Source organism: Mauremys mutica, chromosome 2 (assembly GCF_020497125.1).
Source record: "Mauremys mutica isolate MM-2020 ecotype Southern chromosome 2, ASM2049712v1, whole genome shotgun sequence".
Taxonomy (NCBI): Eukaryota; Metazoa; Chordata; order Testudines; family Geoemydidae; genus Mauremys; species Mauremys mutica.
This window is the reverse complement of record NC_059073.1, coordinates 292,111,482-292,132,399: the sequence shown is the minus strand read 5'-3', so window position 1 is coordinate 292,132,399 and position 20,918 is coordinate 292,111,482. Positions and strand designations below refer to the sequence as shown.

General features: G+C 55.4%; 1 protein-coding gene across 3 annotated transcripts in view; it reads right to left on the bottom strand.

Annotated features, from left to right (window-relative positions):
• Positions 1–20,918, bottom strand: part of LOC123363563 (NAC-alpha domain-containing protein 1-like) — a 48,430-nt gene that overhangs the window by 24,767 nt on the left and 2,745 nt on the right. Inside the window, exon 1 of one of the 3 annotated variants that reach the window (XM_045004686.1) lies at positions 6,833–6,988. The exons of the other annotated variants lie outside the window; for them this stretch is intronic. Within the exon in view, the coding sequence (XP_044860621.1) occupies positions 6,833–6,869 (37 nt within the window). The 5' untranslated portion in view covers positions 6,870–6,988. Of the gene's footprint in view, positions 1–6,832; positions 6,989–20,918 lie in introns of those variants that run through there. 3 annotated transcript variants of the gene reach the window in all.

The following is a 20,918-nucleotide window of genomic DNA, read 5'->3' as shown; positions in this document are numbered from 1 at the left end:
GACAGTCTGAGCTGGACTGTGCCAAGCACACAAAGCTGGGGGGTAGGGTGGGGGGAGAGGAAGTGGAATGGCCCAGGCTCCATCCCAACCATGCCCTGGAAGTTAAACGAGAGGGAGGAAGGCAGCTCAGACAGTGGAAATTTCCCTGGGGGGGGAATGCCACAAGCCCACCTCCTTTTCAAACCCCACCACTATCGAGCTGCTGGGTGGATAAGAGCATCAGAAGGCGAGACACAATAAACCCAGGGATTACAAGGTCATTGGCAGGACCATGAAGTGCACAGACTGCAGGAGCCACCTGCAGCTAAACCCACTTAAGCCACTGCCTCAATATTTGGAAGGTATTAAAGTTAGATGAGCAGGAGAGGGAGGTGCTGGGAGGGTCACTATTTAGACACAGCCCCTTTCATCCAGAAGGCACCTGCTATATTAATCAGACATCATAGTTCACCGAGATGCAGCCACCTCTGGGGTGGAGTAAACACACTGATCCACCTCTAGCTTCCATTAAGGTGGCTGAGCCCCAGGAGCCCTGGGCTGGATTGCTACTCACAAGAGAGTCTGCTCAAGGCCTTCTGTCCAGCTTGCATCTCTTATTCGGGTCCCACCAGCGAGACAGACTGTAGTTCATCCAACAGTCTAACCTAGAGGTTCCTTTGCTCAACTCCAGCCAGCGCAGCGATATGCTGCTAAGTACCGCTCCCCTTCGTCCGGGCACAGCAGCGAGGCCTCAGACAGGAGAGGCGAGGCACTGGGGATTTCTAGCTACGGGCCTTCCCAGAAACGCTGTGCGGGAAGGAGACGGGGTCACTCTGAAGACTGCCCTGACCGAAAGCTTTTACCCTTCACTCCCGGGAGCTACGAAGTGTCTTGTTCACATTCAGCCCATGGCACTGGGGCCAGGTCTCCTATCTGGAGGATCTTTGGGAAAACCCCTGGTCAGGTCCACCTTAAAACCAGCTTGGTTGCCTTGATGTACATTTTAAAAGCCCTGTTAGTGATGGATAGTAGCCCAGAGGCCCTCCTCCGAGATCAGAGCCCCCGTTGTACCTGGCATACGTCCACTGAGGGTCTTCGCCCCCAAAGCTGCTCTCGATTGAGACACGAAGGATGATGCTCCTCGTCCCTCCCCCCAGGTGGGGTCTGAGCCACTGAGATTCAGCAGCCTGCTCAGGAAAGCTGTGGCAGGGCCGAGAACAGAACCCTGATCCGACCGCCGAGGGGAAGCTACTTCCAGGCACTGCAGCCCTGAATGGTGAGCGGCTTTGCAGCCCCTTACCGAGCCCCCAGCCAAGCAAGCAACACCATTGGCTGTGTCCGTCCTGTAGCACAGACTCTGCTTAGGACAGGAGGGCGGTTCTCGTCCCAGCGGGATGATGGAGAGTTTGGTTTGACACTAGTGCCTGGCGTTAGTTACACAGGACCTTTGTCAGGCTCTACTGGCAGATGTCCAGTAACGTAACTGTCGGGTACGTACACATTGGAAGGCTAGAATCTGCCTAGGGAGCCTGCCCTCCTGCCCCTATCCTGTAAGTGTAGTTATTACCCGTATTTTGCTGCTTACCTTCAGCTGCTCTCCCATGCAAGGTGAGGCGCATCGATCAGGGAGGAGAGGACAGAGACTATTGATTTTCTCCACCACCATTCCCTACACTCTCCGGGAGGGCAATACCGAGCTATGAAATCCTGCCTAACTCGGCATTCCCCCCGGGGAGCATGCCCAGGGAGTTTGGATCTACACCCAGATCAGCTCCAACCAGACTCCCTGAATTCACACCCAGCACTGATGGGAGCAGCTGCTGGAACTTCCCCTGCCATGTTCAGCTTTGCACCACACCCAGCGTTACTCTGACCCCAGCTCCATTTTGCTCAGCAGGGCTCCACGTCTGCTCTAGATTCCCGAGCGGGACGTGGCGCTGTGGGAGCCTCTGCAGAGAACCTGCACTGAACCTAGCAGATGCCAAGCGTGACCTTGGGAGCGTGATCAGCATTACAGGAAAACTTCTACACCAGAGACAAATGATCGTTTCTTCGCTATGGAGACCACACCCTGACTTAAAAGGATGCTCAGCTTTTTTTTTCCAAATGGATTTAAAAAGCTTGCAGTAGAGTGCCCCTAAGGGAGGTTTCCTGCTTCCCTGCTGAGATACCAAGGTCTTTTCAGAGAGGGAGTCCACGCAGCTCACAAGACAAGTGCAACAGACCAGAGATCGCTCTGGGACACCAGCAAGGCAGAGCACTCAAATGCACCAAGGAGACGGGGGGTGGGGGGAGAACAGCTGGGTTTTGCCAGCTTCCCACCTCTAGTGAGCTCAGACGTTACTTGAGCATCAAGCAAGTGCTGTGTTCAGCTGGTGTCTCCAAGGAGCTCCCATTACCAGAGAAGAGAGACTTGCCAGGATCAGGAGCTGCATGGAAGGTAGGGCTGGAGGCAGCCAGAGTGACACTGACCCCGTTAGAGGAAACGGCAAGCCAACCCCCTCCCCAGAACCTCTCCGGAGCCTTTTGCTGGGGAGTGACCAGTTTGAACTGGTGTAGTGGCCTCTGGCAGGAAGGAATGGTCTTCCAGCAAGATAATTTGCCACCAACTGGCAGCAGCTAATTAGAGCCAGCTCCTGCTGTCAGGCCTTTGGTCATTGATTTCATCTAACAGAGTACTTGCGGCACCTTAGAGACTCAAATTTATTTGAGCATAAGCTTAAATTTGTGAGTCTCTAAGGTGCCACAAGTACTCCTGTTCTTTGTGACTACAGACTAACACAGCTGTGACTCTGAAACCTGATTTAATCTAAAGTACTTCTGCCTGCTCCGCCCCCACTCTAACATTGAAGCACCTCACAACCCCCTGCGAGGTTGGGCAAGGCTGTTCTCCCCATTGCACAGATAGGAAACTGAGGCACAGACTAAGGGACTTGCCCACGGTCACACAGGAGCCTATGGCAGAGCCGGCTTCAAATCCCTGCTCTAAGTCCTAGGCTAGGGCCCTGACTACTGCTGGATCACTGGCTTCAGGCTCCTGGGGCGGGAGGAGAACAGATTTACTTGGGACCCTTGAGAAGCCACGTTGGATTCTTTCACTTGAGCCACTTCTGCAGCTAAACAGTGTGGCCTGCTGCCTGGGATCGCCCCACAGCTGTGATTCAGCCACGGCCAAAAGGCTACAGCAGGGGCACGAAACCCAGTCCAGGCGCACACAGTCCCTCACGGGCACTGCACCCGGCACACTTCCAGGGCTTGCTGGTCGCCGAGCACACCCACGGGGGTCCGGCCTCGCGCCCTTCCTTCTCCTCGGGTGGCAGGCTGCAATTCTACCACGTGGAGCAGGCCCAGGGCTCCAGCCCCTCTAGCGATCTCACTCGCCCGGGGGGCTTGCCTGCGTTCTGGTGCCAGCGCTTCTCGCCTGTGGGAGCCTGACCAGCCACAGCCACCGCAACCAGCCGCCTTCTGAAACCAGACTGGCTGTTCCCACGGGGGATCAAAGCGCAAGAGAAAGTGGATTTTAAGGCAACTAAAGAAACTTGTATTTTAGATCAGAGGTGGGTGAACAGCCCGTGGGACCATCCTGCCCAGCCCCTGAGCTCCTGGCCCGAGAGGCTCTACCCCAGCCCCTCCCCTGCTGTGCCCCCTCCCCCCACAGCCTCAGGTCGCTATCTCCGGCGCAGTGCTCTGGGTGGCAGGGCTGTGAGCTCCTGGGGCAGCGCAGCTGCAGAGCCTGGCCTGACCCGGGCTCTGTGCTGCGCAGTGGCAGCATGGCCCGGCTCCAGCCACCCGTGCTCCAGGCAGGAGAGTTCAGGGTGGTGGTCAAGGGCAGGGGTGTGGATAGTGGTCAGGGAGGTTAACGGGGGGCAGGGGTTCCAGGGGGCAGTCAGGAATGGGAGGAGGGGTTGGATGGGGCAGCAGGGGTCCAGGGGCCATCAGGGGACAGGGAGAAGGGGTGGCTGGATGGGGCAGGGGTCCTGAGGGGGGGCAGATAGGAGGTGGGGCCAGGCCATGACCCCCTCCCCTCACCGGCCCTCCATACAATTTACAAAACCCGTTTGCCTGCCCCGGTTTAGCCTAACCCTAGGCTTCCCCCCCATCCCTGCTGGTAGCAGAGGCAGGTCTAGCCTCTGCAGACCTTCCCGCCCCCTCCCTCCGACCAGGTACCCGGAAAGGGGGGGGTGGTGTCTGGTTTCCTGGAACTGCTTCCCACCTGCCCCCGTGAAGCTGCTTTGCTCTTTGATTGGGAGTTGCCAGGTCTTGTCCCATCCAGCACTGTCTCCTCACAACTCCAGTGTTTGAGGTGTGGGACATCCTGAGCCATTGTTCTCCTTCCTGTTATGTTCTCATGAGAACCCCTTATTCCAGCAGCACCATCCCCAGTAGCCAGGTCCATATACAACATCTGCAGGTCACTGCAGAGCAGCTCCGCATCCCGCGCAAGCAATCGGGGAGATACAGCGCTGAACTCCTGCGAGTCACTGCAACAAGTTGATAGTCATATTCCCCCCCCCCCCCGCCACCAGCAACTAACATGTGTCATGAGTCAGATCTTAGTCTTTTCAGCATCCTTGTAGACTGAGGAGCTGGTACTAGCTCCGAGACAGTTTTTAGGACAGTTTGCAATGCTGATGCTTGTCCCATCCAGCACCATCTCTTGTCTATTTAGATCACAGGACACAGGAATGACCAGTTTCTATTGGACTAATGGCCCCTCTAGTCCAGTATCTCATCTCTGGCAGGAGTCAATACTAGATGCTCCAAAAGGCACAAGAAACAGCATACGGGACTATTGTGGAATACACAGGAGTTCTCCTAACCCCACCCCCACCAGTTAGTCACTGGTTTATGCCCCAACATAGAAGGCTGTAACCTCTCTCCAAGTGGTCCATCTCCGGGTAAATGTCTAGTCTCTTGAGACTAAGCTTCAATTGTAAGCCTGGCAGGGCATGGCCAGCCCATCTCACCTGTCTAGACTCCAAGACACGTTGGATCGCTACACGTTTAGAGAATACTCCCCCCCCAGAACACTTCACCGCCGAAGGAACGATCAGCTGCACAGCTAACAACTGGGGAATAATGGGCTAGGCAGTAATGCCGCTTAAAAAGGATCTGGGGACAGTGGATCACAAATGGAATGAGTCAGTGCGGAATATTAATCTTTTTTGCAACTGCATCACAATGCGTTAACAGGAGTGTCTTAGGCAAGACTCAGGAGGTAGTTGGTCCAGGCTACTCTGCACTGGCAAGTCCTCAGCTGGTGTAGAGTGAGACACACAAATTGGAGAGACTCCAGAAGAGAGCAACAAAATGATGGAAAACCTGACCTAAGCTTTCTAGGAGGAAAGCTTAAAACAAATGGGCACGTTTGGTCTTGGGGGAAAAAAAGACAACTGAGCAGGGGGGGACAGGGTAACAGTCTCCAAATATATTAAGGACCGTTATAAAAGACGGTGACCAATTGTCCTCCAGGTCTAGATAATCCCTAGTCCTGCCATGAGTGCAGGGGACTAGACCTCTCCAGGTCCCTTCCAGGCCTATAATTCTATGTCCACTGGAAGTTAGACAAGGAGTAATGGGCTTAATCTGTAGAAAGGTGGGAGGGATAGCTCAGTGGTTTGAGCATTGGCCTGCTAAACCCAGGGTTGAGAGTTCAATCCTTGAGGGGGCCACTTAGGGATCTGGGTCAAAAATTGGTCCTGCTAGTGAAGGCAGGGGGCTGGACTTGATGACCTTTAAAGGTCCCTTCCAGTTCTAGGAGATTAGGTAATAATTGGAGATATACCAAAGGGAGATTTAGGACAGGTATCAGGAAAAAATTAACTCTCAGGGTAGTTAAACTCTGGAACAGGCTTCCAAGGGAGGTTGTGAAATCCCTGTCACTGGAGGTTTTTAAGAACAGGTCAGACTAACACCTGTCAAGGTTTATCTGGTCCTGCCTCAGCACAGGGGGCTTTGCAGTTTACATTTTCAGAAGGAAAAATCCCCAAAGCACTTCACAGAGTTACAGCTAGAACCACCCTCACCCCTGGCATGCAGCCACATCTGGGGTGGAGCACAACAATCACCCCCTTGAGCATTTGGAGAGGCAGCGACAAGTGCCGTACTCAGCTGAAGCCCCAGACAGAATCTAGCTGCACAATTATTGCACAGTCTGCCCAAGACACTGGGGAGAAACCCCATGGTGTGGAGTACCACAAGCTGTCAGGTTTGACATCAGTCACTACCCCAGGCTCACACAGCAGCTCTGACCTGACCCAGAGGGAGAAGGCCACCTACCAAGTCATTAGCCTCACTCCCTGCAGAGCCTCCATTCTGCATGGAGGATTCCCCCCCAAATGCCACCCCCCCCAGCTGACCCTACAGCCACAAGCTACAGGCTGGCTGAGGAGCTGCCAGTCACTCTGAGCAACACCCCTAGCTCAGCTGAGCACAGCCTGATTGTCCAGCTCCCAGCACTGCCCTGGGGTGGCAGTATCACCCCATTAGCACCCACAGCAAGGATGGGGCTAGGAAAGAGCATTGGAAGCCTCTAGAGCCCACAGCACAGGGGTAGCAAAGAGACCACTAGGTAGGCATCCCCCACCCCAAGCCCTACAATGCAGGGCCCACTGCCAGGTTCCTATAGGGCAAGGCCAGCCCCCATAGCCACCAAGACTCCTAGAGAGTCAGGGAGCAACACACCTCTACTGAGTAAGAGCTGGGCCCAGCAACTCGCTCCAGAGCCCATTCAACAGCCACAGATTGTGGCTTGTCTGCCCAGCCCCATGGGGGAGAAAGGCAAGACAAGCACAGCCCAGGAACTGAGACCAGCCAGCTCCCACACACCCCTCCCCCAGTGCTGTGGAGTTACCTGTAATGGGCTGCAGCTGATTCTCTCCTGAATACATTGGGGAGACAAGCCCGGTGCCCTTGGATCTCAGAGAGCCTTTGTCTTCATCAGCCAGAGCAGTAAAGTCACCCTCCTCCTAACAAGAAGGATAGGGCCCAGAACCCCCTTCAGCTCTCCAAACCAATAGCCACTAAGAGGAGTCCACCCTCCCCTAGAAACCTGCACACCCAGCCAGGACACCGGCTTTTATCAGGTAGGAGAAGGGGCGGAGCCTGAGCGCTGCACTGACTTCTGGGAGGCAGGGGGCGTGGTTTAAAAATCCTGCCTTATATAAACCACATTGGTGGCTTTTAGAGGGAAGGTTTTTTAATCTTCTCCTGTTGCCTTTAGGTCCTGGCTGTGCCTGTTGCTAGGCTAGTTTCAGGGGGGGTGTAACCAGAGCTTGCTGTTGAGCACTAAGGGGAAGAAGAGGCAGGCTGCATAGGCACAGTGTGATGGAGGGAGGTGGCTAGTGAGTTTGGTGAGAGTCACCTCGCTCGGGGTAGCTGGGCACTGGGACAGGGGTCGAAGGGAGTGAGGATGTTGAGTTACTGGGGGAGCAGATAGTTGTCTCTTTCCTCAGGAGTTGAGTCCTTGCTGTATTTCCCTCATGCCCTGCACCCCCTGCATATGCTTTTTGGTCAGAGGTTGTTCCAGAGACGTGCTCTGAGGAAGGAGAGCTGGGCTCTGGACCCCTGCAAAGGGCGATGGTGCTTCTCTAGCTCAGCCTCCACAGGCAGAGGGTTGTTGGAGCCCTGTCAGTGTTCCCACACTCAGCAAGCTTGGGCTGGGGGATGGGCCACCAGGCAGGAACACCTGAGAATTGCTTTGTAGCTCTCCTGTCTCTGAGGCTGCACTGAGCCACCAGCCCAGTGCAGGGTGGTGCCATGGCTACCTGGTGTTTTTTGGGGTGGGAGGTGTCTTGAAATAAGGTTCTGACCAGCTGTGGCATTGCAAATCCCATGAGACTCCTTGTAAGCATTGCTTCAGTGTCTTGCCTAAACTTAATTTAGGTAATTCCATTCTCCCTTGTAAAGTCCCCCCTGCCCCATTACATCATGTGGGCTGTTAGACAGCTGCCCTGTTCCACCCCAGAGGTGGCTGCAGTTCAGTGATGACTGGGCTAATATAAAATCAATGAACAATGAGGCCCGACCTGCACAGATAGATATCGCTGTGAGGCTGAATTAAGCCTTATTTCTGGGGCCTGTTTAACGGATAAAGGGCTCCGAGAGCCCTGAATCATTCAAGGCGCCATAGAAAAGCTAAGTCACATGGGTCACTTCCATAGAGTATTACGCTGCTTGGGGCTTGGAATGTGGTGACTCTTGCACTGCATCCTGGGAAGAGGCATGTCAGGCCCAAACCCCTGTCACTGTGGGGTGAGTGCAGCTCCGTGGGAACAGCCAGAGACCTAACCTGGCAAGGAAGAATTCGTGCTGGCTCTTTAAGAGGCAGGCATTGCCTGCAGCACTTGGGAGAGGGGGTGGTATGGGTGTCCCCTCCAAACCAGAGCGGATGGACAGCTCTGGAACTGGCTCTGACGTAGGTTTCCCTGGGTCGCTGTGGTGAGTCTCTTGTTGACACAGCAATGCTCCCCAATGCCCACGGGGGTGCCTGCTATTAAACACCCTCCTCAGGTTTTAGGAGCCATGCACTAGTAAATGCAGCCAGCGCAGCGATTATGGCTGATTCACCCCTGCTGTAGCTCTGCTCAAGGGTGATTGTGTCTATGAGCCAAAGTCAGCGGTGGTGGAGGTGAGACAGAAAATGGGTGTAAGTAGCAAAGGGACCCATCTGGGATGGGGTGGGTTTGCAAAAGGATCGCGGCTCATGCTGACAGGCTTAGCCCGGAGCCTGCCCCTGCTTACCTCGGGCTGGAATTTGGCCCATTGCTGCATGAGCTTCCAGCTAAGTTGCTGCCCACATCCCCAAGCTGTTTGTCGGTGCAACAGGCTGAGCGGAGGGATCAGTGAATCTATATGCCTGGCCTCAAACTAGGCAAACAGGAGAAATGGCTCCTTTCCAGCCAGCATCAGCCACCTGGTTCGCTGAGGATTTTAACCTACAGCTGGGCCCAGTCCTAACCTCCCATGTCCTGGCCAGACTGGCCCCAGCTCAAGGCTTTGCTTAAACTCTGGGTTCTCTGATGCAGGAGAGATCAGAATGAAGCTGTAACACCTTAGCTAGTGACCTGGCTCTGTAGCTTGGGAAATCCTACGGAGACACCCCTTACCTGCCTTTATCCCTGTTAGCTTTGTGCAGTCAGAGCCTCCCTCGCGTCTTTCCAGCCAGTGTTTGGGCTGATGTGTTTGTCAGCCTTAACCGCCACAAGGGGCAGGATTTCCTTTTCACCATACCAGTGCCACAGAGTTTACAAAGGGGACTAGTTAGAGGGCATCCTGCCAACTTATTTTCTCTGTTCCAACTCGGGTAACTACATTCTGCCTCCATAAATTCCCCTGTGGTTTTTATTGGCTTAGTTATTCTGACCTAAATTATAGTAGGACATGGCTGTGTATTGTCATTCAGCTACCGCCTTCCTCCTCCTCAGTAGATCTCAAAGCGCTTTACAAAGGAAGGCAATGTCATTACCCCCATTATACAGATGGGGAAACTGAGGCACAGGGAGGGGACATGACCTGTCCAAGGTCACCTCGTAATGGGTCTTGGGAGCATGGCACATTTCAGAAAGCAAACTCCTGTTCTGCCTAGATTTGTTTGTACTGTGCCTATAGCTGAACTGTCTGCTGGGCTCCCTTTGAATCAGCACTTTATGTAACGTACATTGCCAGGCAAAACACGGAGGCCGGGGTGAAGGCAGTAAATATATTGCCTTGACTTACAGGGAAAATGCAAATGTCGTTTAAAGAAACACAAGCGGAAAGCTGGCCCATTCGAAGTGAGGTGAATGCAGGGCTAAGGTACCCAAATCAACTTAACTGTGTCCTCGTATCCCTGGGATCCTCCCCGAGACAGAGAGCTGTGCCTATGACAAGCATGGCGGCTAGCTGACAGCCGCAGCACTGGTCGGCACCTGGGCTGCTAAGGATTTCTTAGACTCTGTTGCTATGGCATTGCACATGATGATGCAACATTTCAAACCACCTGGCCTCTGGTTTCCACAGCAGCGTGTACGCAGCCTGAGCCATGGGATGTGGGGGGCTTAAGAGGTCTTCAGCACTGCAAGCCTGGTTGCAGTGGAAGGGGAAGGGTTAAAATGGCTGCAGCCTTTCCAGCCCAGGGATAAATACTAGGAAGGTGGCAGCGGGGATGGCTAGGCCTTGGCTTTGCATTTCCATAAGAGCTTCCATTCACAGATCTCATCATAGCAACCATCACCAGAGAACCGGAGCAGGTGACACACGTTAGTCAGCTCAGCCTCTCGAATGCTGCTGAGGTTGGCCAGTATCATTATCCCCATTTTGCAGATGGGAAAACTGAGGCAGAGAAGGGCAGTCAGTTGCCCACGATCACCTAGGGAGTCAGTCGCAGAGTCAGGAATAGATTCCAAAGCTCTGGATTCTGAGTCCTTTTCTGTAACTACAAACCCTACTTCCTCTCACACAAAAGCGGGGGTCCTGCCAACCGCCTGTCTGGGGCCGTGGGCAGGCTCCATCAGGAGGTGTCACCTTCCTGAATCTCTCCTAACCCCACTGTAGCTAGATCCTGTCACAGCCCTGCTGCCCTTCGTCGGGGTCAGAATGAAATGCTGACGTGCTATAGCAGTTCAGGCTATTAAGGGCAGTAAGTGACAGAGGTGGGATTAGCGCGTGGGGAATGCTAGCTCCCGGCCCCATGCTCATTTCTCTAGGCAGCCAAACACCACCTCCTCTCCTGGCCCTACAGGGCCGAGCCGGGGCTCCCCTCTCCTCCCTCCTACAGCCTGGGGTGGGGGGTCACCTTGACTCTGCCGTTAGCCAAGCCCTGAGCGAGGATGACTCCAGCCTGGAGCCTGTCACATGATCCCAGCTGTGCAGGACGCAGGTCAATGCCAGAGCTGCACCTGCTGCCGGCTTCCTGTCTGCCGAGCCATGGCCGCCCACTCCGACACTCTATACCGTGCCCAGGAACTGGGGAATGAGCAGGAGCAGATCTAGGCCAGAGATGGCTGGGCTGGAGCCAGGCAGTGGGGCCTGGTGATCGTGAGCCTGTTTCTGGGAGCAGCAGGGAAAGTGGTGCTGGGAAATGTGGGGTCTGCTCAGACAGGGGGGCTCTCCCAGCTGCTGGGGGCGAGACAATCAGGGCAGCAGAACCTAGATCTGCTCTAGGAATTATTTGGGGCCAGTTCTTTGGCCTGGGCTATGCAGGAGGTCAGAGCAGATGGGTCCCTTCTGGCCTTGGAATCTAGAAAACCCTGGGGTCAGAGGCACAGAACGGGGGGTTGTCTTAGGGCCCGACAGCCACGGATGGTTTTGGGGGCAGGGTTATGAAGTAAGGGGGCCCCTCTGGAGAACCCAAGCTGGCTGGGCTGGCAGGTGGGCGTGCCACCGTTCCCTGGGGTCCCAGAACGTGGAAACCAGTCGATCCTGCCTTTCTCGTCCCACAAGACACTAGCTAGAGAAACGGGACCAAACGGGTCAGGCGAAAGAAAGATGGGGCTGGTGCAGCGGCACAGGAATAACCGTACTCCCAGCTTGCCATCCTGATTATACATATTGCCAGTTCCCAAAGCGCTTTACAAAGGAGGGCGGTGTCATGCTCTCCATTCAGCAGATGGGTAAATTGAGGCAGGGAACGGGGGAAGTGACCTGCCCAGGGTCACCCAAGTCATTAGTGGCAGAACTAAGGCTTGAGCTCATGTCGTCGTCCAGTGCACTACCCACCGCACCAGGTCTAAAACACGCAGTGAACTAGCTAATCCCCCCCGCCTGAGAGAAGACCATCTCTAGGGCTGAGCTAACCCATGCACCACCACTGGGCCCGCATTCTATGAGCCACTCAAGGCAGCGTCCTGCCCTGGGGACCATCTGCCGTCAATTTAAGCAATTAGGTCTCAGCTAAATCTGGCCTGGCTGTCAGTGTTTTCCCCATAGTGGCGTTAGCGTGGTCGAGCGTGGAGCAGCCACTCGAAGAGCTCACAGCAGCCTGCCCGGCACGGAGCAGGGAGAGACCGGGACGGGTACGTAAGGCGTACAGCACCGTGCACATTGCAGGAGCATGCTCTGAGCATGGCTGCAAGAGTGCAGTGCCTAGTGGTGCCCTCTCCTCGCACTAGTAACCACGGCTCCGTGTCCTTGGGAATCCACCAGGCCAGCGGTTCGCTTCCTGCCCAAGGAAGGAGTCAGTAAATTAGCCCCCTCCATAGCCAGATGCTCACCTGCTCTCAGGGCTTCTGTCTCCCCCCATCTGCTCAGGGAGGAGGTGGATAATCCAAAGCAGGCAGGGCAGGAGGATTAATTAGCTAATGTTCCCAAAGTGCTTGGGAGATGTTACATGCTAATTATTATTATTGAGGGCGGGCGGCTGGGTTCGCTTCCCCGTGGGTGGCTCGGGGGGTTGCTCCCCAGCCATGCGGGGACTCGGGGTGTCACTTTCTGCCCACACCTCAGGCAGGGAGCGCAAACCCTCTCTTCTGTCTGGACCTTGTGTTTCGCTGGCCAGTAACACAGCCTCTCCCTGGCCTGCTGCAGAGGAAAACAGGCGGCTAAGAGGATTAGGTTACGGTGCCCTCAAGCTGAGCCAAGCTGCAAAGCCATATGGGTGCTGCCTGGTCGAAGGACACCTGAGCCTGGCTCTGGACTGCGGAGGTTCAGCCCCGACTGCCTCTGTCGTTCCTGTCGCGAGGTGAGTGTCGGGAAAAGGCTGGATGGGCCAAGGCGGCTGGTTAGCCTCTGGGTCCCATGACAGCAGCTGGCCCTCGGGGGGCTGAGGACACGCAGGATGAGGGCCGGGGAAGGGGAGATGTTAGGGCTGATGGGGCACCGTAGCTTGTAGCGTTAGGTCTATTACATGCGAGCCTACGCATGCACCCGAGGCCAAGGCCCCATGGTGCTGGGCACAAATACATAGCGAGAGACAGGCCCTGGCCCGCCAAGCCCACAGCCTCCCTGGACAACGGCTGGGGGAACGAAGGCTCCAACGTATGGCTGGAGAACGGAGGCCCGGCCCGATGAAGTGACTTGCCAAGCGGCAGAAGGAAGAACTAGACGCTAGATCTGCTGGATCCCAGTCGAGTGCCTTAACCACGGACTCCTCCACCTGGTGGGTTTCTTTCCAGGCTGCTCCGATCTCCTGGAGTGCCCAGGTGTGGGGCTGTTTGCCGTTCAATAACCCCACGGCCCTGTAAGGTTCATTAACCCTTAAATTACTCTCTTCTCTCAGCCTGAACGGCAGCTTTACAAAGCTGGGGCCTGGGGACTGTTCTTTCAGGGAGGCCCGGCAAGCCACGGCGGCCCAAAGCCCACAGTCAGCAAGCGAGAAAGGTTGTGCCCCACGCAGCAGTGGGTTTCAGCGGCTCAGAAGTGACCCACGCTGTGCGCGACAGTGTTTAGGACAGGAAGTGAAGAGGAATATTGTAGCCAGCTGAACCAGCCGCAGGAGGTTAGGGAAGCAGGATGTAAAGACCTGCTGGATTCACCCTCCCTTGTGGACGTTTCACCGCGAATGGATTGTGCTCACAGCGGGACACGGCCCTTAGTTTTCAATCTCAGCAGCGCAGCGCCCCCCTCCATGGGGCTGGGGCAGTGGCTCAGGACTGACTTAGAGGGCAAAGCACCCCCCTGCCACGCCCAAACAGCCAGCCCCACTTTTTGCAGCAGCTTTGATCCCCTTTAGAGACCTCCCCCTCTAGATAGGCCCCGTGCTGCTTGGAGTGGGCGGGCTGAGACGGAGGCCCGATCCAGGATGGGTAGCTCTGTATGCCTCTCAGCCACCACGCAGGGCAGCCGGCCGGGAGGAGACTCACCGGGGTGGGGTGAGGTGAGTGGGGTGCAAGGGGCCAAGTCTGGAAAGCAGAGGGGGCTGCGGGTCGGGATTGAGGGGCAGCAGCAGAGCTAGGTGGAGAAACTTTCCCACCCAAATTCTTACCTGCTCCAGGCCCCTAAAGCAAAAGCCGGTGGAGAGGCGAGCTGGCTTACGCTGCTGGGAGCAAGCGGAGCAGCCAGGCCCCCTTGTACCCGGCTAGCTCGGCGGGCGGCTGGCTCTGAGCCCTGCTAACCCAGCAGGACTCCCTGCCCCAAGCCAGCTGGCCACTGGGTCACCCCATGCTCACCCCATCAGCATGGCCGTTCCTTTCCACTGCCGACATGGCCCCTGGGCAGATGGGGAGAGACAGGGCCAGGAGCAGTGGCAGCACCCTAAAAGGGAGCGGGGGGGACACAGGCACCCGAACCGTGGTCTGGCCTCCTGCGTTGCCCCTCCCCCGTGAGGCACCGCCCCCGCACACACTTTCCCCCCAAGCCCTCGCCCTTGCACCACCCCTTGCCCCAAGACCCCATTCCTACGCTGCCTCTCTCCCCTAAGACTCCACCCTCCTCTCCGCCCCCTCCCGCCGTCGCCCTTACGGCCGGTAAACAGCGGGGGCCTCTCCCCACCCCCCGTTCCAGCACCCCCAGAAAGAGCACATCATGCACCACGCGGTATCTCTTGGGAACCACTTCCAATGGAGAACTAAACCCCAAATGATTCTGCTAAACAGAACTTCCCCGGCCCACATTGTAACTTACAGCCTGACTACCCCTTCAGCAGGGTTACTGCCTGTCTCAGCCTCCAAGACTCCAGCTGAGGTCAGGACCCAGCGAGAGACAGCCCCTGCTCCAAAGGGCTGGCCAAGACAGATGCAGGCTTATCCTGATTCCCTTTTCAGGGAGAGGGAACTGAGGCACAAAGTGACCCACCCGCAGTGACGCAGCCTGGATGTGACCCCCAGTTGCCTGTGTCCCAGCCTGGTGCCTGGCCTGCCTTTGGACCCATCAGCCTGCGGTTAGAGGGCTCACACCCTAGCCTGTCTGCAGCTGCTTATCTCATGAGTCGGTCTGCGGGTCAAATCCCCCTCTGGTGTAACTGCATCCTTCAGTGGTGTAAAAGCTGGAGGAGCCTGGCTTTACTCCCATTCACCATCCTTGAGGCCCCCTGCGCAGCTATAATCTGGGGTACAACATGCCATCGCCTTGCTCCCTTTCCCTAGGGCGCGAGGGCTCTGTGGGAACAGTTGCCTGGACTTTAGTAACCAAGGGCCAGCAGCAGGGATGGGGGGCATGGGGAGCCTTGTCAGGTTCATCAATGCACTCAGCTTTTGAGGGGGCATGAACCCTGCAGGCACTGGGGTAGCCTGGCAGAGGGGCTGCTGTGGGGGGCTTGCCACCCCTGTCCTCCAGCCCAATGCAGGAGTTAATGCTGCTTGGAACTTTACTGACCCCACCGAATGCCGTGTCCCCAGCTGGGGATCGGACCTGGGGCCTCTGGATCTTGACGAGTGAGCTGCTGGTTCCTGATCTCCAGGGCCCATCCTCTGTGAACCAGCCACCAGCACAGGAGGCCGGAGCTCCTCGTGGCGTGAATGGGGTGTACAGCTGCGCACTGCACTTATCAGCTTGCTTAGCCAAAGCCTGGCTGGTAGGAGGGGAGCGTGCCCCGCAGAGCCTGGTGCTAGACTCTGGGCCCAACCACAAGCTCGGCCCCTCTGCTGTGCTGGGAGAGGCTTCCAGGGCGACATGCTCGGGAGGTGCGGCTCCTGCCTGTGCTCCCCACCCAGTTCCTGCCGGGTTCGGGCCCCCTTCACTCGAGTTGATGGGGGGAAGAACCAGGCCCATCCCAGACTGCGCCCTGCAGAATCAGACCCAGCTGAGCTCCACGCTGGCTCGTTACTACCCATCTCTCTCCTCTGGGCTGCTCGCCATTTTCCTGGGCCAGGGCATAGATCCGGTGACCTCCTCCCACACTCCATGGCCCCTCTCCCCAGCCTCCATCCTGCTCCCCACATTCCCCGATGCCGGCTCTGTCTCCCTTCTCCTCCTCGCATTGTCCTGCCCCTCAGCTCCCTCCCTACTGCTCCCACCCTTTCTTCAGTGCCCCCATCTCCCTCGAGCAGTTCATGCACCTCCACATTGCTCTGGCCCCTCACTGCCTCCTGCCTGCCACACGAGGCCATGGGCGGTGGCCATCTCCACTGAGAGCAGCTCGGCTTCCCGCCCACTGAGAACAATGGGAGACAGCAGCCATCTTTTCATGGGGGGAGGGGGAGAGGAAAGAATGGTGGCCATCTTGGCTGAGGGCGACATGTTGCTTCAGTCCTATTGGGAACAGTGGGAAATGGAGGCCATTTTTAATAAGGGCAAAACCATGATGAGGCATGGCCTCAACTTGGCTTTACATTGTGAACAGCTTTAGAAAAACATCCCTATTCGCCTGAGCCCTGGTGATACCCCCAAACCGGCCTCTTTGCTGGCAGAGAGGCCACGGACTGGCTGGGCCCTGGAGACTGAACCCCACTGTCCTCGGAGACGGTCCCCTGGATTGAGACACCTTGACCGGGGGTGGTGTGTCGGGGGAGCGAGCCCGGCTGCTGTCTGTGCTGCCCCAGCACTGTGGCTAATGAGGGAGCTCCAGGACGGGCAGCCTGGCACCTCCACCCGCCCTGAATTCACCCCCCAGGGATGTTAGCGAAAAAGGGGGGGATCCCGACAAGAGGAGCCCGGCCCCCCAGATGCAAAGTGAAAAGGCTGGAGCGGAACCGAAGAAGAGCTGCTCCTTCAGCCTTTTCCCATCTCCTGCCCGCTCGCTGGGGAAGACGCGGTGAAACCCCGATGTGGACTAGCCGGGGGGCTGCCGGTCAGGACCCCGCTGCATTGGCCGAGCTGCGTGGGAAGCCGGGGTAGGTTCGTTACTGAGCCGAGCTCTCTGGAAGACGCCGAGGCGAGATTTCCAGCGCCTGGCTCCCAGGCTAAGGTACAAGAATTCCACAGTAAGCTATCGGGGCGGTTTGGGGAGGGCTGAGGAGATTTTCTCCCCCTCCCCTCAGCACTTCCCCTGCCCTTCCTGCCTGTGGTGAAAAGCAGCCTCTGCCTAATGAATGCACCTAGCTCTGAGCAGAACTGGAGCACTCTCCTTGCTCCCGCACAGCCGATTCCCTGCTGCATAGGCACTGCCAGGCCTGCTCGGGATCCTCTCCCCGGTGCTGGCAGCCAGTAGCGACGGGCCTGTGCTGCAAAGTGGGGGCCAGCTCTGAATTCCCCCAAGGGGGGTCAGATCCAGAGGCCTGCTTTGTGCCATCACTAGCACCATATGGGGCGTAAATGAGGATTCCCTCCCAGGAGAGGGCGCAGGAGACTCAAATCCTGGGAGAATGCACTCACGCCTTCGTCCCTGTGGATGAGAGAGAGGTGTGCCCGCTGGGTGTGACCGTACCAGTGCCCTCTCTCCTAGCTGCAGAGGCAGGCTCTCTAGCGTGCCAATGAGCAGGCTGCCCTCCGCGGGCCACACAAATCATGATGCGGTGGCAGCTATCAGGGGTTCTCTTTTAACTCTGATTGCTAGGGACCTGTGGGCACAGGCACTGATGTTTATTTTTCCCTGTGGGTGCTCCACCCCCGCTCCTCTCCGAGGCCCCACCCCCAACCCCCTTGCCCTGAGGCCCCGCCCTCATGCCACCTCTTCCCGCCCCCACCCTGTCCCCTTCCCCTAGGCTGCCCCTCCTGCCCACCGTTCACTGCACCCTCCCACAAGTGCCTCCCGCCAGCTGACAAACAGCTGATCAGCGGCCCCATCTAACAGCTGATCTGCGGCCCCACCCAACAGCTATGGCTGGTGGGTGCTGAGCACTCACCATTTTTTTCTGTGGGTGCTTGAGCCTCCGAGCACCCATGGAGTCAGCATCTATGTCTGTGGGTCTGGAGCCAAAGGGCCTGAGTTCTGATCATGGCTATAAACTCTTCTTCAGCCATGGAATGGTTACTAGATCTTTCAGCTGAGACCTTACAACCAGGATCCCCGTGCTATGTCTGGTCATGGCTGAGCCCTCAATGCCTGTCACAACACAACAGGGATTTGCTGTAACATCCTTCTATAAATATAGCTGATCCTACTTCAGCCATCAGCGAGGCTGACTAGGTGAGCTGCTACTGCCTGAGCAAAAGGAGTAATTCCCTGGCCAGTTAGCATCTCCTCAATACTGTTTGGAATGGTGTCCTTCACCTTAGAGGTGGCTGCATCGCAGCAGGGAGTCAAACAATGGCAGCCTATCGTATATGCAGCTTGTAATGTACTTGAGAATGAAGAGCAATAGGTGTATCTATTTTGAGTGCCCCAGGGCTTTTCGAGCATCCTCTGCCAAGGGGGAAACAACCAACAATATCACAGAAGATTTTAGAGGCCATTTGTTCTGAAAATTCTTCTGTGGATTTTTGTCCAACTTAGCAACAACCTTAACCAGGCTGATTTTAGAGGCTGGCCACCCTCAGGGGTTGCAGTGGGGAGCTGCTGCAAAGCTAGGGACCACGGTTTGCTTGCTATACCGTGAGCTAAAGAGCTGAGCTCTCCGGTTGTGAGATAAAACAGCCTCTCATTCTGGGTGGCTCAGGCAGAGAGTGGGTGACATGTGACACAGTCAGACCAGTGGGTTACGCTTTATTCTTGGGCAAATTCTGGGTTTTTTTCCTATGAGGCTGGAAAGGAGGTGGGACAAAGATCACTCCTGGTTTGAGATAATTTAACATTGAACATGGCTGTTGGGGTTTAACATTTCCCCCTTCAATGACATCTTGGAGTGCATTAAGGTTTGGGGATGGGGTCTTTAAATCAAGAGTGGGGATCTTTAAAAGACACGCTCTAATTCAACCCCAAGGGATTGGGCTTAATGCAGGAGTGACAGGATGAAGGTCTGTGGGATACAGATCAGGCTAGGTTATCAGATGGCCTTAAAATCTGTCTCTCTATGCAATGGCCACTCTTTGTCTATGTAGCACCAGCCATGTCGCCTGATGTTGGAGTCAGCACTGCTCTGGGATGGGGGTTGTGATTTTAGTTAGTTGCTTTTGTTGCAAATCCAGCAAAGAAAACACTTTTTTTTTAGGATCCATAAAAACTAGAAGCTATTATGTTGCTGATTGTTTAAAACGATGATTGTTTTTCAGCAGAAAAAGTGTCAGGTTTGTTTTTGATCCTTTAAAGAGGCACTGTCAGGTTAAAACTCCGGGCCCTGCAAACCCTTTCTATTGCAAGTAATCTGGATGTGCGTGGCCCTGCTGAGGCCAGGGCACTACTTGTGTGGGAAATAATCTGGTGAGAAAAGGTTGCAGCATTGGGCTCCACACAGTTAAAAGCCCATTTGCTTATCTATGTTGCAAATAACATGAGATTGTTGAAGTAAAAAGGAATTTCTCCCAGCTGAGACCATGTAACTAGGCTAGTCAGTTTCATGATTGTTTCTTGTCAGTTTCATGTTTGTTTCTTGTCAGTTTCACATCCAGGTTCTGGTGCCTTCATGCAATGGTGCCTGGTCCCAGTTACCGGACGTTTGTTATGTTATTATAGCTCTTCCCTTTATTACTTTGTTACTGAAAACCTTATTTTTTAAAAAATCATGAAAACATTTCTGCTAATAAGAGACTTTGCGAAATCTTTTTAAACAGAGCCAGAGTCCCAGGGCTTATAAATCAGGATCTTTCTCCAGGTCGGGAACTGTCCCCAAATCTACATTGTGAGCCTACGCAGACCTGACAACGGCCCTTTCAGCTAGATGTATCAAACCCAGCGAACCCCCCTCACGTCTGGTTAGAATCATCTCAGAGCAGGCCAAGCTGGGGCCTAAAATCTCCAGAGTCCTTTTCAGGATGTATTTCAAATTAACCCCTTCAGTGCTGAACAACGTACTTACACACATTCATCGACACACATGTTACAGATGAACTCACTAAGGGCCCAATCAAAGGCAGCCTTTCTATTGATTTCAGTGGGTTTTGTCAGGGCTTAAACCCTTGTAGGCCGTGTCTGTGACCGATACACAGAGCCAGGCTGCCCCCGCAGCGCGCTGGGGAAAGGTTTCTAGGAGAGGACAAGGACGCTGCCTCAGTTCTAAGCTAGCTTACTTCAAGGCCTTGTGGGTATTTAAAGCCTAAAGTCCTCTGGTCCACCTGATGGGCCCTCTCTGCCTCATGGCAGGTGTAAGTGGGCGTAGAAGCTGCTGTCCCAGAGGATGGGAGATGGGATGGGGCTTCTCAGTCCAGAGCCCCTGGCTTTTGAATGTTCTCTTCTCATAGCTGCTTTTGATGCAAGACGGCTGCTTGCCTTTCTCGCCAGGAGCGGGTTTTCTCCATCTCTCTCTCCCTCCCCGCACTCACCCTGGCAATAATTAGGCCATCAGGCTTTTTTCAGTGGTGGGTTTGTAGACATTTTAAATGCTGTGTCAGATACCGAGACAACTGAAATAAACACACAGGTGCCTCCAAACCACCCCCTGCCGAAACATGCACGCACGCACACGCTCCTCCCTGGAAAGCACACACACCTGCAGATCTGCCAACACACACACAGATCTGTACACACATACCACACCGGCAGAGACACACACACACACACACAGATCTGTACATACCCACCAGGCAGGCAGGCAGGCAGGCAGGCAGACACACACACACACACACACACACACACACACACACACACAGAGCTGTACACACATACCACACCGGCAGAGACAAACACACACACACAGATCTGTACATACCCACCACACACACACACACACACACACAGCTGTACACACCCACCACACAACCAGAGACAAATACACACACACAGAGATCTGTACACACCCACCACACAGGCAGAGACAGATACATATACACACACACACACACACAGATCTGTACACATGCACAATATGGGCAGACAAACACATGCATACACAGACACATGCACATCTGTATACACCCACTAAACAGCGGGAGACACACATCGTGGTGTGTGTACACACACACACACACACACACACACACACTTTACTAATGATAACCCAGTGCCTGTCTCTAGTCCCTTTCTGCCTGGGGTCTCAAAGCACTTCGCAAACCTGCATTAGTTAACCCTCATCCCCTTCCCCCCAACCGTGCCGCAGGTCAGTGCTGTCCCTTTT